Genomic DNA, 27,288 nt, shown 5'->3' on the forward strand with positions numbered 1-27,288 from the left:
AATAGCAATATTTAACAAATAAGTTTTTTTCCCAAAATAGCAACTTTTTTATTTTTTTTTAAATTCACTGCAAGTTTTCAACAGCTAATAAATCACTCAATTTTCACATCAAAAACTTTATACTTGAGGAAAACATGTAGAATCAATTATAGATAATTTATAAATAGATTAGTAATAAATTTTATATACAACCACAACTTATTATAGAATAGAATAGAATAGAATAGAATAGAATAGAATAGAATAGAATAGAATAGAATAGAATAGAATAGAATAGAATAGCCCTTTACCATTTACCACTTACAGTTGTACAATGAAAATGTGGAGCATCTTCCTTTACAATGCAGGATAAGATAAGTTAAATCTCAAAAATTACTTGCAAGTATGAAATCTAAAAACAAAATAAATATAAAATGCGTATGAGACAGCCCTATCATTCAGGCAGTGCAAATAATCGATGTGGTGTTAACCAGGATTTGAGCCTCATCTTTCAACAATCACATAGCCTTTTTTTATGCCTTACGTGTTCTGGTCAGCTAGATTTTTTAAACCTATGGGACAAGCCAAACAAAATCTGTCTAAAAACTATTTTCAATGAGGGCTCAACTTTGAAGTTGATAAAACTGTTCAGGTCAACCCAAAAGAAGTGGGAGTAAGTACACTCCCAAAACAAATGAGGAAGAGTTTCCTCTGCATTTGCAAAAAAAAAAAAAAAGAACATAATATATCAATAATAATTTAACATTTTTACCATTGTTGTCTTTACAAGATAACACTTGTGTGTGATTTCTTTAACTTTATTTCTTAATAGGTATTTTCTAAGTAAATGCCAATTATGTTTCCATTCAATATCTACTTATAAATTATTCCAATAATTGCTTGTAGGTTTGGAAACTATCCCTTTGCAGAAGTCCTCTCAAATGTGTAGTTGAACATCCACTACAGTAGATGGCAGTGGTGATGTCATTCTCAAAGTGTGCGCAGACCGAAGTGAAGTATTTTTTTTTCTATGCACTGTGCATGCGCGCACATAGCACAGAGCGGGAGATATGAAGAAAAAATATGATGTGATCTCCCCAATTTCATAGCAATTATCTTGTTGATGTCATTTAGTTCACCTTTTATCCGAGGTGGGTAGTAACGCGTTACATGTACGCTGTTACATTTACTTGAGTATCTTTTTGAGAAAAATGTACTTGTAAGAGTAGTTTTACCAAGCCATACTTTTTACTTTTGAGTAGATTTGTGAAGAAAAAAACGCTGCTCTCACACCGCTACTTTTGGCTACACAAGAGTCGTTACATTTTTTCTCTTTATTCTACATTTTACTTTTTTTTTTTGTTTGCCACCGATGCCTAGAGTAGCTTTAGCAATTACACCAATGAGACGTCGCAACAATAATCACGACTACATTACACCAATCAGACACAAGCTTGCCGTTCTATTATCACGTCAGACTGTTCAATCACATGGCGTCTTTACAGGCCCGTAAAAAACGAAGTATTTGACATAGAGCGCTGTCCTCAACATGACTCGAAAGTACGGGTTTAAACCTCTCTCCCAGTTTTTATTTGGTCTCGACTGACCACGGAAAACCGGAGATATGTTCCTTTTAATTTCATAATAGTAACTCTGAAGGAACTATTTACTCCACAAGAGGGCAATCATGCTCTTTGGACGAATAATGCTTAATTTCTTTCATTTTTTTTTTTTTTTGCTCTCGCCGGAATTCAATGATTTTTTTTTTTTGGCTTAATGTGGTTATGTAATGGGTTATTGTACAGTATCATTATGACAAAAGTTCATATCGTTAAGACTGTGCTGAGAAAAAATACAATTGTTTAAAAAAAAAAAAATCAAACAAAAAGGTAAGCAGTTACTCACAATGTTACTCATTACTTGAGTATTCTTTACACCAAATACTTTTTTTACTTGTACTTCAGTACATTGTTTTGGATAACTACTTTTACTTTTACTTAAGTAATATTATTTTGAAGTAACTCTACTCTTACTTGAGTAAAATTTTTGGCTACTCTAGCAGAGTAGCCAGAAATGTTACTTACTTTACAAGAATATTTATAATAATAAGTTGAAATTTAGCGTTTTTGTTTCCAATCATTCTTGAGGGGAATTCCAAATCAGGCTGCTTAGGGTATACTTTTCGCAAAGATTGTCATCCATTGAATATGGTATGCCCACCGGTGTTGTGCCAATGTAGTTACCCCAGTCAAAAATTTTATCCCCAGGGCGGAACCACTGCGCTGCACTGATTTGCTTGTTTTGCGTGTTTTGGTGATGTAGACATCTACAAGGTTTAAAATATGGCACATCCATAATAAATAAATAAATAAATAAATAAATTCCTTTCGTATAACATAACATACATACTGAATGTAAAAAAGGCAATGTTTCACTGTTTTACTCATAGGATGACCTATAACTGTTATTACTGTAATTCAAGTCCTGTATGGAGTTTCTCCAGTTTAATAAACGTCGATTTCCAAAATATATAACAGTGGTTCTTTTCTGGCTTCAATTAAGTGTTTAAGCCGACGTAACTCCTAACTAATGTGTGTGTGTGGGGGCTCCCACGGCCAAGGGACACAATTTTTGACGGGGGTAACTACATTGGCAAGACACCGGTGGTGGTCCTGTTGTACAATTAGCGTCTTAAGTGGGGCAAATTGAAACACAGCTCACCATTTGACGGTGGTCTCTAGCGTTTCATGGTCCACATTTTCAATCTTTGGTTCTTGCTCAGTAGTTGTTGTCCCTTTTGAAAGCTTAGATTTGAAAAAAATTACGTGTAGCCATCTTGCCTCTTCGGTCCTCAGGTGGTTTTGGCCAAGCAGAGCAAATGACTGTCTAAGGCATGGGTGTCCAAACCTGTCCTCAAGGCAGGGCCGGCCCAGGCCATTTGGGGGCCCTAAGCAAAATAATGCAAAGGGGCCCTATTTTTGGCCCACCATTTCGTCACAGTGTACTGTGAAACTCATACATGCAATCCAACCCATACGTCCATATGTTGTATATTAATCAAATTTTGTTGCACTGCATACTTCAAACTTCTCACCCCAAATGATTGTCAGTACTTACAGTAGATAGCGCCAAACCTTTTTCTAAAAGAGGAAAGAAAGAAGTTAAGGAAGAACTTTTATTTTTTTAAGCTTGTAATCAAGTATCAAAACTCACAAAAGTCAAATAAAGCAAAAGGTAGTAAACAAAATAGAATATAAATTAAACAATTGCCAGATTGGGGGCCCCCTTGTGGTCAGGGACCCTAAGCAGCTGCATAGTCTGCGTATAGGCTGGGCCGGCCCTGCCTCAAGTGCCGCTGTCAGTTCTGGTTTTTGTTCCTACCAATCGAGCACAGACAGTTTAACCAATGAAGTTTGTGCTAAAACAAGCAGCACCTGACTGCAATCAACTGATTAGACTTGTGAGACAGCTGATTAGTGAAAAGATATCGTCTTGTTTTGTAGGAATGAAATCCAGCACCCACTGCGGCCCTATGTCGAATAGTTTGGACACCACTTGTCTAAGGAGTAGTCACATGATCTGTTCGAAAAATATTTTGGCCCATTATAAAAATATCTTCTTTTTTTTTCTCGTTCATTTAATTCAATTTTATTGTTTGTTTTACTGCTTTACCACATTTATAGACAATATTTTACTGGAAAATTCTTAATTTTAAAATCATATACTGTATAGGAAAGTCAATTGCATGCAATGACACTTTTCGGCTCCCAGGGGGGGGCCTGGCCCCCCCTTGAAAATCCGCTTCTGTCTCTACCCACCTCTGCTTTTTATACTTTTTCTCTCCCTGGCTAAAAAGTTGTTTTTAACAATTAGCCTACAAGAAAAAGGAAATAAATAATCTTAGAGTCTGTAGGTTTTTATTGTTATTTTTATGTGTGTGTGTGTTCATTATAATCATTATTTTATTAAATAAACACATCGAATTTCTATTTCTAATTTTACCCGGGTCTTTTTTTTGTACTGCATCTGTACTTCTGCTTGAGTATATTTAGCCACCTCTAATATAGTTGCTGCTTATGAATCACTGGAGGGAAGGGGTTAATGCCTAAAATGGCCACTATATCCTACACATCACCGCCACAACATCAGCACCTCCACGTCGGTGGCCCACCCTCTCGCCTCTCTTCAGTGATGCACGCCACTGTACGCGCATGGGCGTAGAATCTGCCGCTGTGCGCTGCTGCTACCATTCTAGGACTCAATTCCCCTTTTTCTTTTCTTTTCTTTTTCTTTTTTTTTTTAAAACGAAAATGGCGTCCAGTCAAGGAGGTGTTGGAGCTGTCACGGCGCTTCAGAACCATCACCACTACCCGAGCGGACCTCAATGGAGCCCGGGGAACAGCCCGCACCAGCAGCAGTACCACCACCACCAGCAGCAGCAACAGCAACAACAGCAGCAGCAGCACCACACGGCCCGTAGCCTGGAGCGAGCTCTGGAGGATGCCGTGTGCTCCGGGATCCTCAACCTAAGCGGGCGGAAACTGAGGGAGTACCCCGGGGTTAGCTACGATCTCACCGATACAACACAAGCAGGTGGGTGCCGTTAGTGTAAAACGTAATTTGAACGTCCCCTTCAGTTTATCCTACCCAGATGTTACATTGTAAAGAGTGCACGTGAGTCTTATTGTGATCGTCTGTGTACGCGTACATAAAGGGACCGCTCTAATCATTTGGATCATGTAGCCACTTGAGCAAAAAGGGGCTCGGTGACTGCTCAGTTGTTTTGGGCGAAACCAGCCCCCCCCTCAATCCACAGTCCCCCGCCTCCTCTTCAGATCCATGAATGAGACAGCGGTAGGCGCACCCAAATCCAACATAGTGTAGAAACGGAATATGAATGAATAATGTGTAATATATTTGGAGGTACTGTATCTTTTTTTCCCCCCAGTGGTGAATTCATTCCACGGACAAAAGATGGCACTCGGAAATTTGCAGCCTCACCCTCTGCACGCGTGCGTGCATTATGCTTTAAAAAGAGCATGCAGAAAGGAGGAAGACACTCTAGTCTCGTTTCCTATCTCTCAGTCTGATTTTCTATGCAGTCGCTTGGCTTTTTAATGTAAGGTTTTCTCAAAGGTTCACCTCGCATACTAAATCTGCTGGCCTTTTAGATGATGCACACACAAATATGTAGATTCAATCCAAGGGCGTAGGTTTGGTCTTAATATTGGTAGGGACGATATAACAGCATGTACACTTTTTGCTGGGGACGGGACATTAATAAGACCAAACATGTTTGGTGAATGGGGGTCAGGGCTACATTTCTTACCAATGTGAACCTAATTAATTGACAGGCGAAATGATTAATGCAAAAATAAATCTGTATTGACCTATACTAACGTTCACACTGCAAATTTATAACGTCTTAATCGGATAATTATTGTTATATCTAGTCAAATAATTCCATCTTTTTTTGAGTGTTAAAGGCTAGTTAAAAAATTAACGCGTCAGATTCTTCCACTTACTTTAAGTAAATATTACTACAGTATTTGTTCGTATTGAGCCTATACATCTAAAAGTTGGTCATTTTTCACCTAAATCAAGAAAAAAAAAATCATTCAAATAATGTTTTGAAAATATTCTTGAATGAATAACATTTCTTACAAACACGTTTTTAGGATTAAACATACAAACTTTTTGCTTAAAATAAGTCTTAAGCTTATTTTCAGCTTGCTGTTTTTATCTCAGTGAGTAAAATCGACTAGAAGCATTGTAGCGGTAGCAAAATTAGTGGAGTGTTCCCCACCTTTAGAACATTGATGTCTTTTTACATTACTTACAGTGGCTGCTGCTAGCGAAAAAAACAACAACTAATATCCCTAATCTTTGAAGAGGGCAGGGGAGGCGGCATGTTGTATTTCTGTCTGGCTGTGAATTGGTGTGTGTGTGTGTGTGGGGGGGGGGGGGTCAAGTCATCAGCCAATCAAATGTGCGTTTGAGAGGAAAAAAATGGAAATGGACTGGCACATTCCACGAGTGAAAAGGGGTCAGTGCAAGTCTGAACATAATGAAAGTACTGTAATTCCCTTAATAATGGTAGCATCAATTCTATCCTTACAACATATAGGAAGACAATCTAAATGACCTATATAACTGAAGTCATTATATAATGCAAATAAGGTTGCTTAAAAGTTGGTGGGGATCATTTGAGCATCCTGAAAAGTTGGTAGTGTTATGTCCCTACCGTCCCTACACAAACCTACGCCCTTGATTTATTCATATACCAGGGGGTCTTATCTTGTAGGCAGCTTGATCAGTCAGTTATTACTCATTTTGTCAGCGTCTTAAGTCATTATATTTGCCATTTAGAGGGTTTACGTCTCCTGATGACAGTCTTCTTCTCTGATAGGCCCATATACCATATGCTACTTTTTCATGTGCGTCCCAAAGCAGAACAGTGATTTATTAGGGGTTCACACCCCATGGGATTAACTGTGGTAACATTGTAATACAATAGTATATCTGCAATAGTTTGCCCCTTATGTAGAAAAATGGAAGGATACTGAGTTTGCGAACTAGTGATTACCCTTGCGAATATCGTACTCAATATACACATGAATTACTCCATAAATTTTCATATGGTCTTCTTTGGCTTAAAGTTTGTTTCACGGGCGTAGGTTTGCATAGGGACGGTAGGGACATAACACGACCAATTTTTCAGGATGCTTCAATTGTCCCCACCAACTTTTAAGCAACCTCATTATATAATGAGCTCCGTTATATAGCTCATTTAGATTGTCTTCCTATATATTGTAAGGATAGAACTGACCCCACCATTATTAAGTAAATTATTATCATTATGTTCAAACTTACATTTACCCCTTTTCACTTGCTGGATGTGCCCGGTCATCCCCCCACCCCCCTTAAATGCACGTTTGATTGGCTGAAGACATGACCCACCCCTGACACACACACGCACACTCACACAGCCCCGACAGAAATAGATGTCGACAACATGCCGCCTCCTTCGAAGAGGAGGGATATTAGTTTTTTTGGATCAGCAGCAGCCACTGTAAGTAATTTAAAAAGAAGCCAATGTCGTGGAGGTGGGAAACACACCACTAATTTTGATACTGAAAGTCCTACGTGCATCAGAGTTAGCATAACATATAAACTGTGTGAACTTGCTAACCTGCAAAACTCGAGCAGGAGGCTGCTTAGAGAGAAGTGTCCTTCTGTTTGTGTTTTCTACTGTTAACGTTAATTAAACTGTGAGAAATGTAGTGAACTCTGCTGGAAACTGTACTGTAGAACTATAAAAACGTGAGCAAGAAGCTGCTTAGAGAGAGAGGGGTGCTGCATAACCTCATATGTTGCTCACACAACAAAACATACACACAACAGAGTCATAATTAACTGTGTACATTAAAATGCCGCGAGCTACCCACACTTGCGTTGCGATTGACTGGTCGATCATGATCGACGTAATGAGCACCTCTGATTTAGCATATCAATTAATTAGGTTCATATTTGTGAGAAATGTAGGCCTTCCGAGCATAAAATGTACATACAGGTTATGCTGTTATATCGTCCCTACCAATGTTGTGACTAAACCTACGCCCTTGATTTTATTTTATGGTAATTGTTATCATATTTAATAGAACGGATGTAATAGAACGGATATAGAGTTACATTGCACTACCTTTCCCTCACAATCCCATCACGGTGCTGGGTTATGGCTGCCAGCCGGGAACCTGGCAGCCACAGTAATAGGGTGGGGGGTCCCACACTTGTTTTTCTATGGCAAGGCTCCCGAGGCGTGGCCTCCTCTCTGCCTGGGCTGCCGGCCGCGGGAGTGTGGGGAGGTAGGGGCTCCGGTCTCGCGTCGCCCCACGGCGGCTCCTCGGCGTTCTCCTGCCTCCGCCTTCCCCTCTCTTCTCTAACTGGGTATCTGCCCTGTGCTCCGTCGCGGATTGCTGGCTGGGCGGCGGATTATCGGCTGGATGTTGCCTGCTACGGCGGGGGACCCTGCCCTGGGCTTGGTGGGCCGCTGGGGGCCCCGTGGTGTGCTGTGCTGGCTGGGGGCCTGCGGCGGTGGCTCGTGGCCTGGGTGGGTGGACGGGGTTGGGGACAGGCGTGGGGTTGGTGGTGCGTCCCCTCTTGCCATCCCTGAAGGCCGGTAGATGGCCGCGCGGGTGGCCCAGGGGACCACCCTGGATTCCGGGGGGACTAGGGCTCCTTTGCTAGGCAGCGGGAGGAGGGATGGGCTGCGCTGCCCCCCCACCCCGGCCCCGCCCTCCCTCCACTGGCTGGCTGGTTGGGGGCCGTGGCCCTGTGTCTGCGCCCGCGTGGCGTCTCTGCTCGTCTGCGTGGCTGTTGCGTGCCCTTTGGGGCTCGCGTGCGGCTGGATGTGATTGGGCGCGCTCGGGCGGGCGGTCCCGGTGCCGGGATTGGCGATGGGGCGGCGTAGGGTCGGCGGTCGCCAACGGGCTTACACTCACAAGGGATTCACACGATTACTGGGTTCTAGATCACAGAGATGATTTGTGTACACTCTACCCCTTTCTATCACTTAGTTTATAGACTCCCCCACCTCCTTCCCCCTCTTTCCCTGGTCAACAGACACCCCACATGGTGTCAACTGGAAATACATTTAGCTGACGATAGCACCAACATATTAGTAGTTAGTGTAGTTAGGCGTTCATTGTATTTCTTGTTGTTGTTTGTGTTTCTTTTCTTTCTTCTCTTGTGTTTCTTTTCTTCTGTTCCCCCATAACCCCGTCCTGTTCGTTGCTTTGTTATAATAAATGAGGTATGTTGAATGATCACAATGAGAGTATGTCAGACTCTCAATGTGAGACATTAAAACTGTTCAGACTATCCGGGCACTTAGACTTCCATTCTCCATGTCAAACAGCTGAACAGGGCAGGTTTAAAAAATTTTTTTTAAAATGGATATAGAGTTAGTGAATCACAAAGCTTTGGTAAGAAGCGGCACAAGGATACTATTAGATTTTAGTGAGGATTTTGTTAAAGTGTGCTAACTATGAATTTAGTTTCACCCTTTAAATCCCTGTAGCATTAATAAACGGAACAGCTCATTTGTTCTTCTTCCTATATTAACCAGGAAGTGACCTGCTAAATAATAAAAAGATGTGCATGCAAATACAAAAACAATGTGAAGTCACAGATTGTTCAGTTTTGTCACCAAGTTTTGTCACCAGTGGGGAAGGCTGGTTGTTTTAATTTTACATGTGTAAAAACAAAAAAATGGAAGATGGCCTTATTGCAGATTTTTATCCTTTAAAATACTTTTGTTACATGTTTCAACATAGTAGTGATTAGAGTTGTCCGATAATTACTTTTTAACCAATAACCGATATTCTGATAAGGTCCACTCCAAAAAACAATTATCAAACCGATACGCATATATATGCGGTCGTAGACTTAACATACTATGGTTAATTGAATTGTGATGCAACACTGGATGCTTAATAATGATCATGCTCACCAAGCATCTTAGTTTGGAGACAGCAAATAGGGTGACAGTGGTGCAGGTATGGGGCGCCGTTTGTAAAGCAGCTTATGCTGAAAATTACGACAACATTTTCTCACATTTAGCGCCACACAGTGTTTAAAACGTGGTGTAAATTTTTAGAGTCACTTTTATTTTTTGCACATTTACAACATTATTTAGCAACTTAAATATTCATTGTTAAATAATAAGTTTTGGACCTGATTCTTTAAATCCAGAACTAACTATATCCTAAATGCTAAATCTGGAAACGGTTGGTATTTAGCTTAATATGCAAATTCACATGACTGGAGACCGGAAGTAACAAAATAAAAGCTGGAACACACAAAATACTCTTTAAATAGTTTCTCCTGAATATGTATTTTACCTATATATTGCTATTATCACAATAAGTCATGTCTAAGAGCACCACTGCCACTGTTGAGTAGGTTTTATTCATTTTCAAGCAACGTAAACAGACAGTCTGAGCTGCTCCACTAGCTTTTATTTTGTTACTTCCGGTCTCCAGTCATGCAGATTTGCATATTAAGCTAAATATTTAGTTCCGACCGTTTCCTGATTTAACATTTAAGCTATAGGATATAAATTTAAGATTTAAATTAAATATTTAGTTCTGGATTTAAAGAATCACGTCCAAAACTTATTATTTAAAAATGAATATTTAAGTTGCTAAATAATGTTGTAAATGTGCAACAAAAAAGTGACTTTAAAAATTTCAAACCATTTTAAACACTGTGTGGCGCTAAATGTTAGAAAATGTTGTCGCAATTTTCAGCATGTGCTGCTTTACAAACGGCGCCCCATATGCAGGTAGTTCAGGGGATCGTCCACTGATTGAAGAATCGCAGGTTTGATTCCAGCTCCCATGTGCCCATTGTCGTTGGGCAAGATACTTCACCCTACTTGCTTACTAGTGGTCAGAAGGCTATGGCGTTGATTGGCTGCCTCGCTTCTGTTGGACTGCCCCAGAGCAGCTGTGTCTACAGTAGTGGCTTACCACCATCGAGTGCAGAATGAAAGAATAATACAATGTAAAGCATCTTTGAGTGTCCAAAAAAAGTGCTATATACATCTAACACATTGTTATTTGGTAAATGGTCAATAAATAAACTGTTGTGCTAAGCTGTGACGTGCCCTTGTACAAAGGCAGAAGGCTTCTACATTCACTTTGAAGGAAACATAAGGCCCCAAAACTGATAATGAAAAAAATGTCAGTATCATCTGATATCACTTTAAAATGCTTTTATTAGCCCATATTATCAGCTACCCGATAATATCGGACTAATCTAGGAGTAAATTTTTATAAAAAATTGTGCAAGAGTAATAGTCTTGCAAATTAACACCTCTCTGTTTTCAACAAATGAAAGAAAATAGCTTCTCATACAAAAATGTTGTAGGAGAGTTTTCAAAGCTGAATAAGAGGCAAGGTTTTGTGTTGTTGTTTGTACTCATGGTCAGGCTGAGTGCGTGTCATCTGACTAATAAGCGGTGGTGTGCGAAAAAAGCTAAGCGTCTACTCACACAAGGGTGTCTGTTTGCAATGTGCCACTGGCACTTTGTCTCCATTCGGTGTGTTTTCTCATGGGAAAGAGCTTGCAGAAGACTTGGTTAGCCACCTGGGCAGATGTTGAGGTTCATATGTCAGCATTAGCTTACTTTGGAAAGCGGCTTAGCCAGAGTAAGAGTTGGGGTGTGACACTACATCGAAATTGTTATATACCGCGACTTTGTAGCCCCAAAGGTTTTCGATATTCTCCCGCCAAGAATTGATATATCGCTTTGAAAAGGTGTCACTGTTTAAAAAAAAAAAAAAAAGAAAAAATAAGAACCAACTGGTTGCTACCAACATTTTCCACTGGAATAGTGTCTATTTTAACTCATTGGCTGCCATTGACGGCGCTAGATATCTTATTCATTTTGACTGGAGTAGATGTCTAGCGCTGTCAATGGTATTAAAACCACAGCATTTACGGCCGTTTGTGGGCATTTACAGGTTAGTTCCTGTTAATTTTGAGTCACTTCCTATTCATTTGAGGAAATTCTAGAGTCACTTCCTTTTCAGCAGAGGTGGGTAGTAAGTAACGTATTACATTTACTTGAGTAACTTTTTGAGAAAAATTGACTTCAAAGAGTAGTTTTATTATGCCATGCTTTTTACTTTTATTTGGTTAGATTTGTGAACAAGAAACACTACTCTTACTCCACTACTTTTGGGCTACCCTAGTCGTTACATTTTTCCTCTTTAATCTAAGTATTACTGTATTGGCCCGAATATAAGAAAGTGTTTTTTGCATTGAAATAAGACTGAAAAAGAGGGGGTCGTCTTATATTCACGGTCTAGACATTATACCCATTCACGACGCTAGTTGGCGCTAGATATCATTGAAGCGATGTTCTGTCATGACAGATCTCAGCTACTTTCAAGTTTAACCAGTTTGCATTATTTTATAGCAGTGTTTTTCCTTATGCAGATTTGTTTCAAGACTACAGTTACAGTTAGACTTCACTTTGATGGTTAATGCAGTTATTGCAATTTTGTTGTTTTGTCACAATAGATTGGTTTATTTGCATTTCAAAAACCAGAAGCCAGTCATTTACGAATGTGATTGCACTTTAGTTTACATATTTAAATGTTCAGATATTAAGAATTGAATGAGGCAAAATCGCATGCTTTTTCTCTCAAATATATTGTATTAATCATTTGTTTCGGATGTAATGTAATTATTTTCTGTATAAAAATTAATTTGGTGTTCAAAAAGTCTTTTTTCAAACTTGAGTCTTGAAAAAGAGGGGGTCGTCTTATAGTCAGGGTTGTCTTATATTCGGGCCAATACGGTAGATTTTTTTTTTCTTTTTTTTCATGCCAGAGACACCAACAGTGGATCCACCAGTTTCACCAATGAGATGTCGCAGCAATAATCACATGATTCCATAATACCAATCGGACTCAAGCTTGCTGTTCTATGATTACGCCGGCCTTTTCAATCACATGGCGTTTATAAAGTGTTTGGCACAGAGCGCTGCTGTCAACATGACTCAAAAGCACAGATTTTAATCTCTTTCCCAGTTTATCTTATCTCCCAGATATGATCCCTTTTAGTTTATAAGAGGAAATATGTTTTCTCCACTAGAGAGCACTCATGCTCTTTGGACGAATAATGCTTCATTTCTGTAGATTTTTTTTTCTCTCACCAGAACTCAATGATTTTTTTTTGTATTTCTTAAAGTGGCTTAACGTGGTTATGTAATAGGTTATAGTATAGTATGATAATAACAGTTTATATAGATAACTCCGTGCTTGGAAAAAAAATGCAGTACCACTGTTTAAAAAATAAAAAATCAAACAGCGTAAGCAGTTACTCACAATCTTACTCATTACTTGAGTATTCTTCTGACAAAATACTTTTGCACTTGTACTTGAGTACATTTTTTGGATTACTTACTTTTACTTGAGTAATATTATTTTGAAGTAACGCTACTCTTACTTGAGTCAAATTTTTGGCTACTCTACCCACCTCTGCTTTTCAGTAACCAAAAATCAACAGAAAGTGACCTGTAAATGGCCCAGATAGAAGGAAATGACCGAAAATCAACAGTGAATGACGTAAAATGCCCGAAAATGAATTCATTGCTTGACATTGGCTGCCACTGACGGCCACAGACGTCCAATCCATTTGAACTGCGAGGGTGTCAGCGACCTATTCGCTGCCATCCCTCCCACTTCAAAATGATTGGGCGTCTATTAGTGATAAACTAATTCCAATTCATAGCAGAAGGTTGAAAATCACTTGTTTTTCCTGATTATTAGTTGTTTTGTAGCATCTTATCGTGAGATCATCGTCATTGTGAGCCTTGCATCGCAAATCGTATCCAATCGTGAGCTACCAAAAGGTTCCCACCCCTATTTGATAGGTTGAGAATTGGACCATTGTATTTCTCTTATTCCTCAACAGTCTTAGAGAATCTTTTGTGTCTTCTAAAGAAAGGATCAGGTTTGTGTTTAACCACTAACCACACCTCTTCAAAGTGCACAAGGTCACAGAAAAGATAAAGAAGTGCAATGTTTGTTTGTGGGTCACTCCAGCTGCATGCAATAGTAGTCTTACAAGCAGGAAGAAAAAAAGAACGCTGCAACCCATAACACTTATACTTTGATACTTCCAATGCTACAATTATTTTGATCTTAGTACTTGTATATGGCGGAAAACTCGTGACTTGAAGTTCCGCTCTGAGACCCCCAATTTTTCCAAATTTCAAAATTGTCCAATTTGTACGTGTAATACATCATTGGAAAGCTTAAAATGTAAATTTTCAGGGGGAAGAAAATTTTTGAACAGGAGGGCATTTAAAACCAAAAGTTTTTTTTAACAGCAAAACCCTCATTGGAGGCAAGAGCATGCGAGAGCAGAATTAAAGATGCCATGATTTTAACGAGATATTATTGCGAACTTACCTTGTTTCGATCCAAAAACTCCATATAGCATGTATCATCGAATGTCAAGACACAGATGTGAATGGCCACAGCTGGGTTTTTCTGGGATTTTATGGGTGAAACATGGTAATATAACAAGGGTCGCAATGCAGGAATCGCAGACGTCAAGGAGTAATCGAGATTTTCATTTTCATATATTTACCCTCTAAACGTTTTTTTTTTTTTTTTTTCTTTGTTTGGATCGATTATTTATCATCTAAAATATTGGGGGAAATGCAACAGTAACAAAAAAAAATACAATTAAGTGATAGTTATGAGGTAGATATCCGAGACTTTTTTACAGATGCCAATTTTTTCATTGTGACGTAATTTGTTTAAAACTTTAAAATATGCGAGTAAATAATTTTCGTGGTTTTTTTTTTTCTTTTAAAGGAAATATTAGACATCAAGTAATGATTCTAAGCTAAAAATGACAGACATTTTGAATAATAAATATAATTACTTATAGGGTTGTTCCGATCATGTTTTTTTGCTCCCAATCCGATCGTTTTAGTTTGAGTATCTGCCGATCCCGATATTTCCCGATCCGATTGCTTTTTTTTGCTCCCGATTCAAATCCAATCATTCCCGATAATTTTTCCCGATCATATACATTTTGGCAATGCATTAAGAAAAAAAATGAATAAAACTCGGACGAATATATACATTCAACATACAATACATAAGTACTGTATTTGTTTATTATGACAATAAATCCTCAAGATGGCATTTACATTATTAACATTCTTTCTGTGAGAGGGATCCACGGATAGAAAGACTTGTAATTCTTAAAGGATAAATGTGACTTTGTATATTGTGACTAAATATTGCCATCTAGTGTGTTTGTTGAGCTTTCAGTAAATGATACTGTAGCCATCTGTTCTGCCCAAATGCAAGATGGAAAGTGCAACCATGACTGTGCGTAGTGGCACCAATTGATATATCTTCTCTGCGTTGGGTAAAAGATCAACTACTACCTTTCTTCCCCACATTACCTCCCACGATTTTTTAATTGTTGAGAGAGGGATAGTAAGGCCTTAGCCAATTAAATAAAAGCTCCAAAGGCTGCCAAATTTCACTCTACTCATTTTACGCTGCCTTTTAGCTCTATATATAGGTAAAACGGCGCCATTATAGATTGAACGCGACAATGCTTGAGTGGGTCGTGCAGCGCATGCGTTAATTGCGTTAAATATTTTAACGTGATTAATTTGAAAAAAATTATTTACCGCCGCTAACGCGATAAATTTAATAGCCCCTACTTTAGGCCAAAACTAAAGACTCTGGATGAGTGTAAGACATTTTGTCTTTAACATTAAATACAATTAGAAAACGATTTAATTAAAACAAATAAAAAAAATAAAAAAAGGCATGTCCGATACTTTTTTGCCGATTCCGATACTTTGAAAACGATGTGATCGGACCCGATTGATCGGCATCCCGATTGGTCGGGACATCTTTAATTACTTATCTTCTTTTTATGGCTGGGTTGAAAAAAAAAGCGGTTGCGCGACGTCTGTAAACTGGGGTTTTCAGGGTAAAACGGACTAATTAAAAATAGTTCGGGGACTTAATGCGCCATGAATCTGCTATGGCAGCATATAGACATATTGTTCTATGAGACACAACAGTTCTTTTGGCTTAAAATACAGTAGTTTATTTTAGAGAGGGGTGCGAGAGCAGAAACTGCTTTTTCAGCCTTGTCTGTGTTTTCCGCCATATAATAATTTGTGTTAGAGGTTAGAATGCTTGTCCAAAACACGTTCACGCCTTGTGTGACCTGCAAAGTCCTTCTTAGTCATGTGTTATCACATTAATGGCCTTCCCCCAGCTACACACATCTCAACATTCTTCTATTTAATAATCAACCGTTGTTAAAACTATGGATGTCATAACGGTTCAAGCACGCGTAGGGTGACTCACACACAAAAATAATTACCTGGACTCCATGAAAACTAGCGGTTGCTTTGATTTCTAACTTCTTTTGGCATGGTTTGCAGCCACGTGAGCGGAGCTTGAAAATCTGAATTCCTACACTGTGGCTTTCCGGCCTCCGGCTCTTTTTTGATGTTGTAGCGCGTGTTTAGGCACGACATAGTTGTCAGCATAAAAACAAGGCTACGTTAGGTTAACTCAATGTGATTTGAACTACTTGACTTCAGTAATCATGTGTTGGACTTAATCTGTCGTTAAGAGATGTATTTACACTGTATTTAGCACTTAATACATTTTCCAGTACATTAGAAATGCAACATTTCTTTGACACAGCCTACAGTATGTTTGCACTGAAGCAAAATTGTTATTTACTGTATGTAGCCAGTATTTCACACAACATAGGCAAAAACATTCACGATAATCATGCTTCAAATGGTGTTTAAAGGTTGATTGCCTTTCCACTGCCTAAATATTTAAATTGACATTTCAGTAAGGTTGTAATCGTAATAATATAATAATGATAATAAAATGTGATTTAACATCACTGTCATGTGCCATTGTTCTCATCAGAATATCATGAAAATGTATTAGAATAATGAAACTATGAGATTTTATTTTAAGCAGAGGTGGGTGGAGTAGCCAAAAATTGTACTCAAGTAAAAGTAGCGTTACTTAAAAAAAATATTACGTTCTCAAGTACAAAAGTAGTCATTCCAAAAATGTACTCAAGTACAAGTCAGAACGTATTTGATGAAAAAATTACTCAAGTACCGAGTAACTCCTTATAATGTCTGAAAAATGTTTTTGTTTTATGTTTGAACAAAATATGGCCGTAGACTTCATAATGATTGACAGGTCAGATTGCAGCTTCACTGAGCAACGCCTTTAAGTTTGGGGCCGCCTTACAGTCCGCTTCAGTTATTTGCAGTCGGTTGTGGAGTCAGCACACACTATAAAGATTTCAGAGATTTAAGGATTTATTCACAAGAATTTTCAATGGAAAAAGCTCTTTGGTTACATATGGCGGCGCTAATTTCCTTACAGATTAGCCTCATAGCTCGCAATAGTAACGTAAAATAAATGCTACCCGCACGTTTTTTTTTCCTTTTAACCAAGAAGCGAGACTGTTTTACATCCATGTCTACAAAGAATTCAGGGATTTAAGCGTTTATTCACATGAATTTTCAACGGAAAAAGCTCTTTCTTTACATATGGCGGCTGCTAATTTCCTTACAGACTAGCCTCATAGTCCACAATATTTACGTAAAATAAATGCTACCTGCACGTTTTTTTTTTGCTTTTAACAAAGAATCAAGACTGTTTTACGTCCATATCTATAAAGAATTCAGGGATTTAAGCATTTATTCACAAGAATTTTCACCGGAAAAGTTCTGTTTACATATGGCATTCGCCTCATTGAGTAACAGACTAGCATCGTACTTCAACATATTTACGTAAAATAAATGCTAACTGCACGTTTTTTTTGTTTTTGTTTTTTTGGTTTTTAACCATGACCCGAGACTGTTTTACGTCCATATCTATAAAGAATTAAGGGATTTAAGCGTTTATTCACAAGAATTTTCAACGGAAAAATCTCTTTCATTACATATGGCGGCTGCTAATTTCCTTACAGACTAGCCTCATAGTTCGCAATATTTACGTAAAAGAAATGCTACCTGCATGTTTTTTTTGCTTTTAACAAAGAATCAAGACTGTTTTACGTCCATATCTATAAAGAATTCAGGGATTTAAGCATTTATTCACAAGAATTTTCACCGGAAAAGCTCTGTTTACATATGGCATTCGCCTCATTGAGTAACAGACTAGCATCGTACTTCAACATATTTACGTAAAATAAATGCTAACTGCACGTTTTTTTTGTTTTTGTTTTTTTGTTTTTTAACCATGAACCGAGACTGTTTTACGTTCATATCTATAAAGAATTCAGGGATTTAAGCGTTTATTCACAAGAATTTTCAACGGGAAAAGCTCTTTCTTTACATATGGCGGTTGCTAATTTCCTTACAGACTAGCCTCATAGTTCGCAATATTTACGTAAAATAAATGCTACCTGCATGTTTTTTTTGCTTTTAACAAAGAATCAAGACTGTTTTACGTCCATATCTATAAAGAATTCGGGGATTTAAGCATTTATTCACAAGAATTTTCACCGGAAAAGCTCTGTTTTCATATGGCATTCGCCTCATTGAGTAACAGACTAGCATCGTACTTCAACATATTTACGTAAAATAAATGCTAACTGCACGTTTTTTTTGTTTTTGTTTTTTTGGTTCTTAACCATGAACCGAGACTGTTTTACGTCCATATCTATAAAGAATTCAGGGATTTAAGCGTTTATTCACAAGAATTTTCAACGGAAAAAGCTCTTTCTTTACATATGGCGGCTGCTAATTTCCTTACAGACTAGCCTCATAGTTCGCAATATTTACGTAAAATAAATGCTACCTGCACGTTTTTTTTTGCTTTTAACAAAGAATCAAGACTGTTTTACGTCCATATCTATAAAGAATTCGGGGATTTAAACATTTATTCACAAGAATTTTCACCGGAAAAGCTCTGTTTACATATGGCATTTGCCTCATTGAGTAACAGACTAGCATCGTACTTCAACATATTTACGTAAAATAAATGCTAACTGCACGTTTTTTTTGTTTTTGTTTTTTTGGTTTTTAACCATGAACCGAGACTGTTTTACGTCCATATCTATAAAGAATTCAGGGATTTAAGCGTTTATTCACAAGAATTTTCAACGGAAAAAGCTCTTTCTTTACATATGGCGGCTGCTAATTTCCTCACAGACTAGCCTCATAGTTCGGAATATTTACGTAAAATAAATGCTACCTGCATGTTTTTTTTGCTTTTAACAAAGAATCAAGACTGTTTTACGTCCATATCTATAAAGAATTCGGGGATTTAAGCATTTATTCACAAGAATTTTCACCGGAAAAGCTCTGTTTACATTTGGCATCCACCTCATCGGAACGAAATGGAAACATGAAAGTCAGTGGAAATTCTTTTTTTATGGGTGTAGGAGTGTCAAATGAGGTCGGCTTAAAGATACTTTATAGCGATATTGACTCAATTATTCTTATAGCTTGCTGTAATGGAGTTGCTAATATGATCCCCTACAGTATATTTCCATCTCACGGGGTATCAATATACTGATAAACAGTGATATTTTTACATTTGGTTATGAATAAACATATCAGAAAATAGATGTAACAATGCCCATTAATTATACATCTTGAAGAGTTGCATCATGTGTTAAATCCTTTTAGAGCGACAGCAGTGAGAGAAACGGCTCTCAGCATGTTTTCGTCTAGAGTTTGCTGTGTCATTGGCGGAAGTACTCAGAAGTCATTTGCGCCTCCAACACAAATGAATGGATTTGTGTTTTGGCACTGAGGTAGAGAAAAGCGGGGTATTGCTGGGAACGCCTGCCAGCCAGCAGGTGCGCGAGTGGGCCCACTGGGGGCCACAGATGGCGTATGGTCTGGCTTGGAGGAGGGAGAGGGGAATGGACACGCCTTGGCTTCACCCCCACCAATCCTCGGTGATACTGAGGAATTCCCAGTTGTGAAGCCTACGGGGGGAGGATGGAGGAGTGTATTCTCAAAGGTTAGGGCATCGAGCCTCAAGCATTTACTCTTAATGGAAGGTGCTTACGCCCTTTGACCGCAGCTTTGGTCTTCTCAAGGTGATAATTTCTATTTCCTTTAACCCCCAAGGGCCGATTACTCTGCATTGAAGACTCTCATATGCGGTCTACTCACTTCTGCTTTTTGCTCGTGTCTACATCAACGATGCAAAGGGTTGACAGCTTCACTGGGAACAACATTAGTACATCTTATAAATATAATGACATCTAATACTGCTGTTTGAAAAAATTCCTTCAATGCAATAGACATGCAAAATTACTGACGTTTAAATCACATCTCGCCCACTTTGTCTTGCTATTTTATCGCATGCAGTCATTTTTGTATGATAGAACTGATGACAGTTAGGTTTCTTTGGGTTTTTGTGTAGTTGATTTTGTTTTACATTTAAATACTGTAAATGAAAGGCTTTCCTTAATAAAACAGACACTTAAAAATAGGGTTGTTCCGATCATGTTTTTTTGCTCCCGATCCGATCCGGATCGTTTTAGTTTGAGTATCTGCCGATCCCGATATTTCCCGATCCGATTACTTTTTTTTTTGCTCCCGGTTCAATTCCAATCATTCCCGATAATTTTTCCCGATCATATACATTTTGGCAATGCATTAAGAAAAAAATGAAAAAACTCGGACTAATATATACATTCAACATACAGTACATAAGTACTGTATTTGTTTATTATGACAATAAATCCTCAAGATGGCATTTACATTATTAACATTTTTTCTGTCAGAGGGATCCACGGATAGAAAGACTTGCAATTCTTAAAGGATAAATGTGACTTTGTATATTGTGACTAAATATTGCCATCTAGTGTATTTGTTGAGCTTTCAGTAAATGATACTGTAGCCATTTAACTGTTCTGCCCAATTGCATTATGGGAAGTGCAACCATGACTGTGCATAGGGAAGTTGGGAAGTAACAAAGGGTGTTAAGGAAATGATTAACCACTATCATTCTTCCCCACATTGCTTCCCACAATATTTCTAATTGTTGAGGGAGGGATTTTAAGGCTTTAGCCAATTAAATAGAGGCTCCAAAGACTGACAAAATTCTCTCTACTCATTTTACGCTGCCTGTTAGCTCCATTTATAGGTAAAACAGCGCCATTATAGATTGAACGCGACAATGCGTGAGTGGGTCGTGCAGCGCATGCGTTAATTGCATTAAATATTTTAATGTGATTAATTTAAAAAAATTCATTACTGCCGTTTACGCGATAAATTTGATAGCCCTACTTTAAGCCAAAACTAAAGACTCTGGATGAATGTAAGACTTTGTCTGTAACGTTAAATACAATTAGAAAACGATTTAATTTAAAAAAAAAAAAAAAAAATTTAAAAAGGCATGTCCGATATTTTTTTGCCGATTCCGATACTTTGAAAATGACGTAATCGGACCCGGTCGATCGGCATCCCGATCGATCGGGACATCTTTACTTAAAAAATGTACCGTAATTTTCGGACTATATGGCTCACCTGACTGTAAACAGCCACCCACCAAATATGACACGAAAACGGCATTTGTTCATAGATAAGCTGCGCTGGACTTAAAGCCACAGCTGTCCTCACACCTCACTGTATCGTGGGATATTTACACCAAAGGATATTAACCGGTAACTCTTTTAAGACCATCTTAAGACCAAATGAACCCCAAGAAGCTGCAAAGCTTCATTGCTTCAAGAAGCTTCATTTGGCCATCACTGCTCCCTTAGGGGAGACAGTCAACCTCTGCTGCTGCCTGCTGTTAAACTGTTTTCCTCCAACATGCCTCCTAGTATGCATTGCAGCGCCACAGATGTAAAAATAAAAATTAATATTCTGTGCTAACTATTTATTCAGTTACTGTTCTAGTTGGTTTAATTAATTGCTAGTTATGGTATTTGGTAACACTTTATTTGACAGTATCTTACTTTTGAATGGATGTAAAAGATCCCAGCTGGACATAAATGGAGTTAGTGACATAATTTGCCGGATGACACAAATGACAACTGTCGTAAGCATTCATTAATGCCCATGATAGTGTCATGTCATAATTATGACGGTCTTATGGCAGTCTTATAACACAGCAGTCAAATCGAGTGTTACCTATTATCCCAAATGCATTAACAAAAAATAAGCCACACTGGACTATAAGCCGAAGGATTCAAAATGAGGGAAAAAAAGTAGTGGTTTATAGTCCGAAAATTACGGTAAATGATGTCCTCTAGCAACAAATTGCAAAATTTTGTTACCGTATTTTTCGAACTACAAGTCTCACCTGAGTATCAGTCACACCAGCCAAAAAATGCGCAATGTAGAGGAAAAAACATATAAGACACACCGGAGTATAAATTGCATTTTTTGGCGAAATTAAGTTGATAAAATCCAACACCAAGAACAGGCGTGTTATTTTGAAAGGCAATTTAAATAGAATAGAGAACAGGCTGAATAAGTATGCGATGCTAACGTTAGAAGTTATCGCCAATGTTGAAACACAGGCCTCGAGCGCCCTCTTGTAGTTTAGTGTGAAAATAATATGTGAAATGATATAATAATTAGGGCTGCAGTTATCGATTATTTAGGTAATCAATGAATCGATCAATTAGTTAGTTCGAGTAATCGGATTACGAACATTTAAGTCATTGCAGAATACATTTTAAGATATGTGAAAATAAATAAACAAGTGTTTATGCTTGCAATAATAATTTATTTTGGCTTGCTAAGGTTACACTTTCGAAAGAGCATTAAATGCAAATACGAAATAAAATTCCTGAGTGTTTCTTCAAACTATGCAGGATTGCACTTTCATTTCACAAGAGCCATAAATGCATTTCAAAATTAAATAAAAATACCTGAGTTTAATCTCAAACGATTAAAAAAAAAATGAATAAATGAGGATCTAAGTACAACAAAAGAAAAATTGGCTTACTTGCATAGCAAAAGTCCGCTAGTTTAAATGCTATAAAATGCTAACTTTTTTTTTTTACAATGCTCTTTACACATCCTTCAAGAACATACTCCCACAAAAAAACTGCATAATATACTTCTAAACTAAATAACGACTGCATAAACAAACATATAAGCTCAAACAAAACATACCTGATCTTGGTCCTAACAGGGAGCAGCTGGATTCAGCCATATTGGACGAGTTATTCACTGTTGCCACTAGAGGGCAGTATATCCCACCAAATCAATAAAGCTAAATGCAATACTTTCAAAACAAACCATTACAAAGTCACTCTAACTAAACGAATCATCGAAGCAACAAAATTTGATTAAAAGCTTTTTTCTAATTGAATTACTGGACTAAATCGATTAATCGTTGCAGCACTAATGATAATGCCTTTGTAATTTCACACATAAATCGCTCCAGAGTATAAATTGCACCTTCGGCCAAACTATGAAAAAACAGTAGGTTTATTTTTCTATTTTTTTCTAATATATATTTCTTGAATTGTATATAAATAAACTATTGCTTCACAAACTTAACTTCACTTCAACACTTGCGACCTAGAGCTTTTTTTGAGCTAGTTTTGTTAACAGTAGGATCCTAGCTAATCTGAAAGGCGAATTACACTCTGGATCGCTTAACAGTTAACAGCATTCAGGCAAAACTAATTATTGTTATTTTTGTTAAGGCACACTTGATCGTCTATTAACCTGTGCTGGTTCATGTACTTCAAGCCGTATAGGTAATAGCCAGATAATGTCATCTCTAAGTAATTGCGTTCGTTAGATTAGTGGATGGAAGAGCAGTGATATAGACTTTTCAATATGTTTACCCGTGGCGGTGCATCTTCTCATGGTTGCTAATGAACACGTCAGCAAGAGAGAATACAGAAGATAGGATCAGCTAAACACACAGTCACACGCTCATTTGCACAATCAATAGGTGCCCAAACTAGGTAGGCTCCACATTTATCACTTGCCTATGTCCCCATGTGTCCCCTTTGGTTAAAAAAAGACAATGCTCGTGTTTGTTGAGGGATGGAGAGTGAGAGAGAATATGTGGTGATCCAAAAAACACAAACTCAAACCTCAAATCCAATCTAACAATTGTTATTGTTAGGATCTACCAAAGGTCGATCGGTAGATATTAGGTTTAAATGATTTAAATTTCTATATACAGTCCCTGACAAAAGTCTTGTCGCTTATCCATTTTGTGGAAACAATTGCTAATAACCTGACTTTTAATTATTCAATTGGTTTCAGAAATGGCTCATATGAAAGCTAAGACCCTCCCAAATGATGTTGAATGTACAAAAATATATTTGTTTCAATGAAAAAAGATTTATCGTTTAATGAAGACATTAAGGTCAAATTTTAGCAAGATGAAAGTTTTGTCGCCTACAGAAAGTAGTGTGAAAATTGAACAAAAAATGTACTTCAAATACAAAAATATGTTACATAACATAAGCGAATTAAGTAGTGGTTCTGTGAGATTCAAATTTAATATTTTGTTTGACTTCCATGGGCTTCAGCAAGGATTCATACAATTTATTGATGAAGTCATTAGGAACATCAAAGAAAGTAGTCTTGCATGCCTTCCAGAGTTCATCAACATTCTTGGGTTTTGTCTTCTATGCTTACTCTTTCATCCTACCCCAGACATGCTCAATGATGTTTATGTCTGGTAACTGGGCTGGCCAGTCCTGGAGGATCTTGATCTTCTTTGCCTTGAGTAACTTTGAGGTAGAGATTGAAGTATGTGATGGAGCACTATCCTGCTGCAGAATTTGTTCCTTTTTATGGTTAGGAATGTTAGAGGCAGCTAAGATTAGTTGATATTTCAGACTATTTATCTCTCAGGGTGCAGACAATTAAAAAACCGTGTCGCACTTACCAAGGCCCACAGCCTGTCAAAAGGATGGACGCTGGAAAAGTGGCAAAAGGTGGATTTTTCAGATGAATCTTCCATTGAATTACACCACAGTCGCCACAAATATTGCAGGAGACCTACTGGAGCCTGCATGGATCCGAGATACACTCAGAAAACAGTGAAGTTTGGTGGTTACAGTACATCATTACCAAAATCATGGTCTGGGGTTACATCCAGTATGGGGGTGTGCGAGAGATCTGCAGGGTGGAAGGCAACATAAATAGTCCGAAATATCAACAAATCTTAGCTGCCTCTTACATTCCTAACCATAAAAAGGGACAAATTCTGCAGCAGGATGGTGCTCCATCGCATACTTCAATCTCTACCTCAAAGTTCCTCAAGGCAAAGAAGATCAAGATCCTCCAGGACTGGCCAGCCCAGTCACCAGACATGAACATCATTGAGCATGTCTGGGGTAAGATGAAAGAGGAAGCATGGAAGACCAAACCCAAGAATGTTGATGAACCCTGGGAGGCATGCAAGAGTGCTTTCTTTGATGTTTCTGATGACTTCATCAATAAATTGTATGAATCCTTGGCAAAGCCCATGGAAGTCATGCAAAATATTCAATTTGGATCTCACAGCACCTCTATTTAATTCGCTTATGTTATGTAACATATTTTTGTATTTGAAGTACATTTTTTGTTCAATTTCCACACTACTTTCTGTAGGCGACAAAACTTTTGTCTTGCCAACATTTGACCTTTGTCTTCATTAAATGATACATCTTTTTTCAGTGAAACAAATATATTTTTTACATTCAACATAATTTGGGAGGCTCTTAGCTTTCATGTGAGCCATTTCTGAAACCAATTGAATAATTTAAAGTCAGGTTATTAGCAATTGTTTCTACAAAATGGATAAGTGACAAGACTTTTGTCAGGGACTGTAGTTCACATGTAATAGTTGTTGTCTTACGTACAGAGCTAGCAGACTCAGAGAATCATAGTAGGTAGTTCTGCAATGATCAATCGATTACCTCGAGTAATTCGATTAGAAAAAAAGCTTTGAATCAAATTTTGCTGCTTCGAGTATTCGTTTAGAGTGGTGTTGTAATGGTTTGTTTTGAAAGTGTTTGCATTTAGTTTTATTGATTGAGAGGATATACTGCTCTCTAGGAGCAACAGTGAATATGACATAACTAATTTAACATGGCTGAATCCAGCTGCCTCCTGTTAAGACCAACATTAGGCAAGTTTTTGTTTAAGGTAATATGTTTTTTAATGCATTTATACTTTAGTTTATAGGGATATTTAGCCGTTTTTTGTGGGAAATGTGTCTGAACGATTTGTTAAGAGCACTGTAAAACAACGTAAGCATTTTATAGCATTTAGGCTAGCGGACTTTTGCTATGCAAGTTAGCCAATTGTTCTTTTGTTTTACTTAGAGCCTCATTTATTTATTTATTTTTTATGCCGTTTGAAGCTAAGCTCAGGTATTTTAATTTATTTTTAAAACAAAAGTGCAATTCTGCATAGTTTGAAGAAACACTCGGGGAATTATATTTTGCATTCGCATGTAATGCTTTTTTTGAAAGCAAGCCTTTATATTACATCTCCTAAAATCTATTCTACAACGCATTAAATGTTCCAAATCCAAATACTTGATTAATCAAACCAAATAGCTAATAGATTAATCATCTACTAAAATAATCGATAGCTGCAGCCCTAATAGTTACATACACTACCGTTCAAAAGTTTGGGGTCGCCCCAAACTTTTGAATGGTAGTGTATACCATATGTAAAGCATCCATATTTTTAAATATTTTGAATTATTTCTAAAAACTGTCAACTACAATAGTCTTTTTTATGTATTTTTTTTATAACACTGGATGCCTTTTTACCATGTTTTGAATATTAAATATCTAAATGACAACTCTTTGCTCTGATTGGCTGTCAGTGGAGTGGGTGTGTCAATCGGAAGCTGGTGGGCATTGGCAATGTGTTTGATGACTTTGACACATCGTGGAAATGTGTACTACAATTGTTCTTCAATGACATCAAGCGTTGCTATTTCACATTTATACAAAAAATTAAATATTCACAAGTGGCAACCTCCAGACAGCTTTTTTTCAGTGCTCAGTGTTGCCAATATTATTGGGCCGAGAGAAATAATGAGAAAGACAGAAGGTACTTGCATAATAAGGGAGGGTGTGATGTATCACTGTGACAAATTGAATTCACTTGCAAATGAAATTGCAGTCAATTAAAAAAAACTATACATATTTCAACCAACTTCCATCTTATGCATGAAACTGTTGAAAATATTGGTAAATGACTTCAGTGCCTCTTAATGCAATAATGCCCCTTCCAGTGGGATCGATAAAGGGAACACTGCACTGATATACAGTATTCCGTTCAGTAGGACAAAGAGGCTTGTAATTTTAGACCAGTGTTCAATGATGACATGCTCTCACTCACTGAGGTGTATTGATCTGCCTGTCTTGTAGTCAGTCAGTGGCACATCACATACTTACAAGTACAACACAGACAATGTCCTGATCTAGTTCATCTGTGTGTTCTCAGTACACATTTAATTGTACCACATAACCTTAGATGCTCAACTGTGTTTCACCAAGTTTGTTTTTTCTTGGCAGATTTATCTAAGAATCGTCTCTCTGAAGTACCCCCAGAAGTTTGTCTCTTTGCCCCATTGGAGTCCCTTAACCTCTACCACAACTGCATCAAATGCATACCAGAAGCCATCATCAACTTGCAGATACTGACGTATCTTGACATCAGGTGATAATGCTGCATTAAAAATAAATAAATAAATACATGATTGTATTATTTGCGCACCTTCTGAATTATTTTATGTTGTTTCTCTGCAG

At 37.7% G+C, this 27,288-nt stretch overlaps 1 protein-coding gene across 4 annotated transcripts in view; it reads left to right on the forward strand.

The window, feature by feature from the left end:
• Positions 1-4,109: 4,109 nt before the first annotated feature.
• Positions 4,110-27,288, forward strand: part of lrch2 (leucine-rich repeats and calponin homology (CH) domain containing 2) — a 53,929-nt gene continuing 30,750 nt past the window's right edge. For all 4 annotated transcript variants that reach the window (XM_057821512.1, XM_057821513.1, XM_057821514.1 and 1 more), the window contains exons 1-2: positions 4,110-4,572; positions 27,055-27,199. In XM_057821512.1, the coding sequence (XP_057677495.1) occupies positions 4,191-4,572; positions 27,055-27,199 (527 nt within the window). In that variant the 5' untranslated portion in view covers positions 4,110-4,190. The remainder of the gene's footprint in view (positions 4,573-27,054; positions 27,200-27,288) is intronic.

The sequence above is a fragment of the Corythoichthys intestinalis genome, chromosome 18 (assembly GCF_030265065.1).
Source record: "Corythoichthys intestinalis isolate RoL2023-P3 chromosome 18, ASM3026506v1, whole genome shotgun sequence".
Classification (NCBI taxonomy): domain Eukaryota; kingdom Metazoa; phylum Chordata; class Actinopteri; order Syngnathiformes; family Syngnathidae; genus Corythoichthys; species Corythoichthys intestinalis.